The sequence below is a fragment of the Peromyscus californicus genome, unplaced genomic scaffold, assembly GCF_007827085.1.
Source record: "Peromyscus californicus insignis strain IS unplaced genomic scaffold, ASM782708v3 Scaffold_7__1_contigs__length_154581171, whole genome shotgun sequence".
NCBI lineage: Eukaryota > Metazoa > Chordata > Mammalia > Rodentia > Cricetidae > Peromyscus > Peromyscus californicus.
In genome coordinates this window covers 15,572,040-15,580,300 of record NW_026294595.1, presented here as the reverse complement: position 1 = coordinate 15,580,300, position 8,261 = coordinate 15,572,040, and the positions used below count along the sequence as shown (strand labels likewise).

Here is an 8,261-nt window from a genome sequence, read left to right as displayed (position 1 = left end):
ACACACACACACACACACACACACACACAAACTGCAGCCACTCAACAAATCATGAGCTAAAGATCTGAATACATCCTTGAACAAAAAACATGAAACAGCAAAAAAGCCCACAAGAAGATAGTAAGATCAACAGTAAAAGTTAAATGAAGATTAAAACCACCAGATGTTCTCTCTACCTATGCTAGTGTCTAAAACTATAAAGACGTGACCTACTCATCATTGGGGAGGACATGGAGGTACCTAGACTCTCAGAAGTCAGAAACAGCACAATCACCCTGGAGACAATGTGGTGGCTCCTCTAGATAGTTTCCATTTCCAGGACTCATTTGGGGAAAGTCAGGCACAAATATTCACACCAACTCTGAAGCAGCCATGTGTCTACCAATAGAGCATCAGTAAATAGCCACATAAATAGAACGAGCCACCAACAGAGTATACAATGAACCCAGGACAGTCACTCCCACCGAGGATTAATCTCCATTTTTATAAAACCACGACAAATGGTAAGATCCAGAAAGAAGGCCGACGTGGAGAGCTTCGGTGTGGGGATGGCTATGTTCGCCATCTTCATCGTGAACTTTAAGTTCATGCAGTATGCAACTACACGTCAACAAAGAAGTGTCATACTATATAAACAACAAATTTCAGGGCTAAGTGTGGTGACACATGCATTTAATCCCCAAACGAAAGAGACAGAGGCAGACAGATCTCGGTGAGGCTGAAGTCAGCCTGGTCAATATATTGAGTTCCAGGCCAGCCAGAGATAAATAATGAGACCCTGTCTACAATAAACTAACAAAACAAAACCAAAAGCCAAACTTGACAGTTACCTAATCCTTCCATATTGTAGGAATAGCCACAACACTTAAGAGTTAAGTGGTATTCATTTCTCAACAAAGCTACGCAAGTCAAAGAACTGAACAACACTTAATATAAAATTTGGGGGCCTGTGAGATGCAAGATGGCTGAACAAGAAAAAGCACTTGCCAAAGAAGTGTGATGGCCTAAGTGTGATCCCCAGAACTCACATAAAGGTGGAAAAAATGGAATGACTCCTGAAAATTGTCCTCTGACTTCTATATAGCCCTGTTATATGTATACCCCAACCCTAAATATAACACCTAATTAAAAATAAAGAAAATGATAAAACTTAAGAACTTCAGCAGTACCCTAAAATAAAGCCAGATGGCTGACTATGGAAGGCTAGAGGACTAATGTCTCCCACTCATGTAACTGTACCCAACACTGCTTTTAAACACAACTCATGTAAGTGATAGGATCTTTTCATGCTATACTGGACCTTTCTAACATTTCTTTTTTAGTTCCTACTTTTTACTCAACTTGAATTTGCTTAGAATGGACTAGGGTAGCCCTTAAGAGATTTTGTCCCCTCTCTGTAACAAGGCTTCATTATATAACTCTTGAGTAACTTGCAGATTTGGAAAAGCATCTGGAAGAACAATAAAAATAGCAGTTAAAGGAGTTTGAATGAGGGCACAGTGCATGGGTGGAAAAAGGCGTTCTTGGAAGCCATCAGGTTGTTAAATGGGAACCGCAGGGCCAGAAGTAGACTGCATTCCTAGGAGTTTACTGGGAGGGGAGGGCTCTAAGGTCCCACAGGCATAAGGGTATTCTGTTGCTGGTGGCTGCATACCAACAGCTGGCAACACATCTGTGCTGGGCAGTTTTATTGTCAACTGGACACAACCTGGGAAGAGGGAATTTCAATGAAGGAATCGGCCAAGTCAGATCAGTCTCTGGTCAAGTCTGTTAAGCAACTGTCTTCATTAGATTGATGTTTGAGGGTCTACCCTAATAAATTCACTGGTTTCCCAAAGTAAACTCTGGTGGATCAGAGTGTCCTTGGAACCTTTGAAAAGGGGGTAGACATCACTTGCATCTCCTTCTGGAAAGGAATTTTGCAATAGATATGTACAATTGTTTCTTTGGTCTGTTATGGGTGCCCTTATCTGGGATGACAGACATTTGTTCAACTATCCCCAAGAAAAGTCACATAATATCTAGTGGGATAATAAAACTATTTCTCTAATAATTTCTGGGCAAATGAACTGACTCCATAAAACTAGGCATCCGCAGCGTATCTTATATCAGTACATTCACATTTCTTTCTCTTTCAAAATAGCTACTGTAGAGCTGACATAATCATGGCCCCTACATGAGATCTGGTTCCTAGTGACCTTTCTTGGGCTCCTCCTCCATGTCAGCCAGGAACATGGGCCAGCAGAAAAGTACAGGGCAGTGATTCACACAAGCTAAACACCCCTGAACACTACACAGAGGCCAGATTTACAGGGACCCAATACAGGTTCCACGTTCAGTGAGTGAGATGTAGCCATCATGTGCTAAAACTCCATTTCAGAGATCAAAGGCCCTTCAGATGGAGGGAGCTGCCCAGTGACCTGGTTCCTCCAGCCTTCTAAGAGGCTGTGTCCTTAACGTTCCTAAACCACCATGAAATACTCACATTGTCCCGGATATTGATATCAGAACCTTTGGACAGCAGCAGCTTCACCAGGTCCACATGCTTGTACTCAGTAGCCCAGATCATAGGTGTCCAACCACCATCATCCTGAGTATAAGAGACAAAAGATATCACCACCAGACAGCAAGTGAGAGAATGACTTCATGAAGCTTGCTCATGAAATTCTCCTTGGAGAACTGTTTTCTGGCAAGTCAAAGCACAAGACCTAGCTCCCACCAAAGGCACAGCCCCTCTGCAATAAGAGAGGATAGGCTATTGCCTGGCCACTCTGCTCCAGTTAACACTGTTGTCAGGACTGAACATTCAGTTAGCCTGAACCAACCCAGGGAGGACCCATAGCAAACTTTGTGGGAAGCATGAATAGAATGTTTCACTCACGCTCTTGGCCCTACTGATGACTAAGCACAAGACCAACCAGCAGATGGACTGATGAATATCAGGCACAGAGGTAATTGCCACTGCCTCTTTTGGAAGGCCAAGGTCAGAAAAACCAATCATGTTTGCAGAGTGTGCAAAGTCCATTAGGAATCTCATGAGTTGCCTTCCTACTACTATGGTTGAGATCAATGCATGTTAAGTAGCTTTATTTAGACCAGAAAAGGTATTCTGCAGAAACTGCATGGTCTGTTGCCACTCATCAGTCTAAGGTGGGAGATAGTTTCCTCCCCAACACCTCCAAAGGTCTTTCCTGTACACCCACACTTGCATATCATTGTAGACAAACATAGCCTCCACAAATGAAGGTGATCTCTCTGTAGTTGACTACTGGCATCATCTGAGACAATGGGGACATAAAGACGCACATGATGCATCAAAGGCCAGCCCAGAGTGACAAGGAATGGAATGCCTCACTGTAACTCAACAGGATGAATAAAGATATAATGCTAGGGGCAGTTAAAATAAATCAGGCCATGCTACTTTTAGATAATGAAAAAGGAAGGATGGGGCCCAACTACAAGCTGCTATTTTCTAGTCTATGCGGCAGGAGATCACAGACAAGACAGTCCAAGGAGCCAGGCCAAAAGCAAAATGGCAGGAAGCGCCTGGGCTAAAAGGCCAGAGATGAGGTAGATGGAAATGCATCCCCAAACCAAAAATCAAAGGGCCCTATTATGGCGTGTATAGAGCAATCTTAAAGCTACCTCTTCTTAGATTATTTGCTGGACTTGACATGTATTTGTAGTTATCTACTGTGTGCCTGAACTGTTGAAACACAACCTTATGACTGGGAGCAGGGGAGTCAGGTCGGTAAACACACAGGGTGAGACAATGCCAATGCCAAGGAACAAATAAATCTAGGAGGGAAGACTAGGTGCCCTAATCTAGGAGGGCAGAAGCTATCCTGGGCATGGAAGTTTGAGAGATACTAACAGACATGAGGAGAGCTGGCAGAATACCAAGGATGGGGCCATCAGCCAAGTATTGCAGAAAGGCCCTACAGAGCAGGTGGAGAATGTGGGGATGAGGCCTGTGCTAGACATTTTTTAAGTCAACTTAACATACACTAGGGTCATCTGGAAAGAGGGAACCTCGGTTGAGAAAATGCCTCCATCAGATTGGTTTTGTAGGCAAGTCTGTGGGGGCATTTTCTTGTTTCATAATTGATGTGAAAGGGCCCAGCCTACTGTAGGCACTACTACCCCTGGGCAGGTGGTCTTGGAATATATAGGAAAGCAAACTGAGCAAGCTATGGGAAGCAGGCCAGTAAGCAGTGTTCCTCCATGGTATCTGCTTTAGTTCCTGCCTCCAGGTCCCTATCCTGACTTCTATCAATGAAGGAGTGTGACCTGTAAGATAAGAAAAACCCTCTCCATCCCAAGTTACTTTTGGTCATGGTGTTTATCACAGCAATAGAAATTAAGACAAGGCCTTCTAGGACTTGTGGACCTTTAAGGATCTGAACCAAGAGAAGGTGATGCCACGAAGGAGGTGGGACAGCTATGCGATTGAACAGCGGAATGACTTTACCTGGCAGTTGACATCCATCTGTCCATTTGAAAGCAGATATTGAACCACATCATAGTGGCCTTTCTTGGCAGCCAAATGCAAACATGTGGAGCCCTCTGCATCCTGCAATACAAAAGCCATTCAACCCAGAGAAACCACCTATGACTTATTTCTTGGTGCAAACCACAGAGAACCTATGCTCCCAGTCTAAAGGAGGAATTAACAATGAACCCAGCCAACTGAAGTCAGGCTGAGAGGACTAGAGTCATGTCTCAAGGGCCCATGGCCTTTGTCCCAACTAAGGAGCCCTTCAGATTGGAAGAAACTCCGCTCTAATCACATATATCTATATGATGTGTACATCCTGATGAAGAATTTGCCAATTTCTACCCTCCCTGAACTAGATGGCCCCCAGGCTTCTTGTGATAGCCAACATTGTTTGCCAAGAACAGTTCTAACATGAATATGGGGCCTATTCAGGCCACAGCTGCTTCATAAAGGACACTGGAGAGTTAACCATGGTCACAGAGCACATGGAAAACAGCCATCCACATGTAGACTTTAAAACAAGGTGAAAATAGGCAACAGGCAAGCTTGCCCTACAGATATAATTCAGCCATATTATTGCTTCTGTATTCTTTGGTGCTGAGCGTATTTCATTAGCTCTTGGTTCTGCTTCCTCTTGGATTCTACACACATATTACCTCACATAATAATAGTAATAATAATAATAACTATTATTATTATTAATATTAATTAATTAATTAAAAGACACTGACCAAGAAGCTCCAGGCCAGGCTTTGCTCCTCTCATTGCCCCTCCCCCCTTTTAATTTATGTGCATTGGTGTTTTGCCTGTAGGTCAGTCTGTGTGAGGGTGTCAGATCCTAGAGTTGTTAACTGCCATGTGGGTGCTGGGATTTGAACTGGGGTCCTTTGGGAAAGCAGTCAATGCCCTTAACCGCTGAACCATCTTTCCAGTCCCCTGGCCATTGCTCTTAAAGACAAGTCTCCCCACTCTCATCTTTGTATTGACCTTATTTGTACTACCTTTCTCTCTACTTTCTATCTCAGAATCCAAACACTGGATTTTAACACTGATCCTTAGACACACATCAATACATCTGATATTAATTAGGATGTCCATCTTCTAAAAAGGAGTCTGTATGCCCAATCCCATGTCACTGATACTGACAAATGACACTGGAAGACAGCTGCAGGTTTTCAGAACAGTGATGGCATAGGCATACATGGCAGGCAGGCAGCACGCACACACACACACGCGCACACACACACACACACACACACGCACACACACACACGCGCACACACACACACACACACACACACACACACACACACACACACACACACAGATTCATGGGACCAACATGTGTGTATGTGCTCCAGATAGGAGGAGGGCAGAGTATGAGAGGGTTGGCTCACAGACTGGAGAATATTTTAGCCAAAGGAAACTCATAGGACTAAGACATGAAAGAACAAAAAGCAGGAGTTTCTAGTAGGAAAAGCAGTGGTATGTATACTGTTCAAAGCAGTTGGCTGTACAGTCTTCAAGTACAACTCAAGTCTTTGTCACACCCACCATAGAGACATTTATGGTGGTATTTTATTTGTACTGAAATGTGATTTTAATTGTATGTTAATAAATAAAGTTGCCTGGGGGTCAGAGCTATTAGAGCCATAGCAAGAGCATGGTGGTGGTGGTGGCGGCGGCGGCAGCGGCGGTACACGCCTTTAATCCCAGCACTTGGTAGACAGAGCTAGGTAGATCTCTGTGTGTTCAAGGATACAGCCAGGATTGGAGACACACGCCTTTAATCTCAATCCCAACCATAGAAGACTTGGAAGTCTCTACAGACAGGCAGTGAAGAGGCAGTCATGTGTTTGGGTTTACAACCAATGAGAAGGCAGAACAGAAAGACTATAAAGACAAACACACATGAAGTAGGTCTCTTTCGGAGAGGTCTCTTGGCTTAAGAGGCTAGCTGCAGGGTAAGGCTCTTAGCTCTGATCTCTTGGCTTTCTTCTTTGTATTGGTTCTGTGTTTATTTAATAAGACGGTTGGTTACATCTACAGATATTCATACAGCTTTCTTCTTTTGTCATTCAACCCTGCCCCCAATAACTCTTGAGGGCTGGAGAGATGGCTCAGAGGTTAAGAGCATTGGCTGCTCCTCCAGAGGTCCTGAGTTCAATTCCCAGCAACCACATGGTGGCTCACAACTATCAACTATCTGTAATGATATCTGGTGCCCTCTTCTGGCCTGCAGGGATACATGCGGGCAGAACATTGTATAATCAATCAATCAATCAATCAATAAGGAAAAAAACAGTGGCTTTTGAATTTAGTATCTAGCTTTCTGATGCACATCTCAATACTTCTAGAATCCAACAGTGGAGATCTTGAATAATTTAGAATAGTGAACATCATTCCACAAATCCTCTACAACTCTTTTTTAGTTCAGTGTGGTATTTCTAATTCTTCTTTGAAGACAACATGTAACATTCAATTGTTGTCTTTATTTTTTTTCCCATCTTACTATATATGAATGGATATGTGTGTTTTATACTACACATGTTTTGGCTGCGTGCATGCCTATGCACTACATGCCATGGAGGTAGAAAAGGGTATCAGGTCCCCTATCAACATGTAGGTGCTGGAAATTGAACCCTGTTCTCTGGAGGAGTAGCCAATGCTCTTAGATGTGGAGCCATCTCTCCAACACCTCATTGGTTGTGTTTAGCTAAGGTAAAACTAGCCCTAGATTCTACATTCCTAGCTGAGGAACATACAGCTATTTCTCATTTTTTTGCTATTTAAAGAGGTGTTAAAGAATACAATGTTTCCTTCATTGCCTGTGCCAGGGTCAGCCACATAAGAATTACCAGGATTCCACTTTACTGGTATGACAAGCTGCTACCCAGGATATATCCAACTCACCCATTAATACATGTTTCTTCAGTTCTGGACCTTGCCAGGTAATTTCAACATTACAATGCTATCTTAGTCAGGTTTTAAATGCTGAGTACTGTTATATATTTAAAACTGTAATTTCATTTTCTATGGGCTGCTTACGTTCTTGTAAATTTTCTTTTCAGTTGTTTATTACGTAATCATAAATAAAAATAATCTTCCCTTTTAGTTTCTGAAAGTTCTAATAGTTAATCTTTTGAATATGACTTTTAGGTTTATAGTCTGCACAGCGAAAGTGTGTTCCACTCTGTCTCTCATACCACGTCTATCTTCATTCTAAGACGCCACTGATGGGTATGGGTGTGTGTGTGTGTGTGTGTGTGTGTGTGTGTGTGTGTGTGTGTGTGTGCGCGTGTGTGCACGTGCGCGCGCGCATGCGTTTCCCATCAGAGAGCTCATTCTGGAGACTGCTGACACAGGTGGTTTAAATACTCCACTTTTCCATGTTCTCTATTTGTTTCATCTGGTTTTATGAACTTCCTGCATGGCAGCTACATACACTGCTTTTCCTGATTCCACTTTACTTTTCTTTAAGGCTGTATTTCTTAGTACTTTCTCTACAGAGTACAATCTTTAGTGCTGGAAAGAGATGGCTCAGTAGTTAAAAATCACATATGCTCTGGTGGAAGACCTGAGTTCAGTTCCCAGCACCTCTATCAGGTAGCTCATGACTCCCATTAACTCCAACACCTAGGGAATCTGATGCCCTCTTAGGTTCTTCTCAGGCACCTGCACTCATGCATATACCCACACAAAGACACATCACATAATTAAAAATAAATCTTTAAAAAATGTTCTCCTAAATCAGCACAATTAC

The 8,261-nt window shown here is 42.9% G+C and overlaps 1 protein-coding gene across 9 annotated transcripts in view; it reads right to left on the bottom strand.

Moving 5' to 3' along the window:
- Window positions 1–8,261, bottom strand: part of Ehmt1 (euchromatic histone lysine methyltransferase 1) — a 172,912-nt gene that overhangs the window by 22,392 nt on the left and 142,259 nt on the right. For all 9 annotated transcript variants that reach the window (XM_052725925.1, XM_052725930.1, XM_052725929.1 and 6 more), the window contains 2 exons: window positions 4,472–4,573; window positions 2,486–2,590 (listed from right to left, as the gene is read on the bottom strand). In XM_052725925.1, the coding sequence (XP_052581885.1) occupies window positions 2,486–2,590; window positions 4,472–4,573 (207 nt within the window). Of the gene's footprint in view, window positions 1–2,485; window positions 2,591–4,471; window positions 4,574–8,261 lie in introns of those variants that run through there.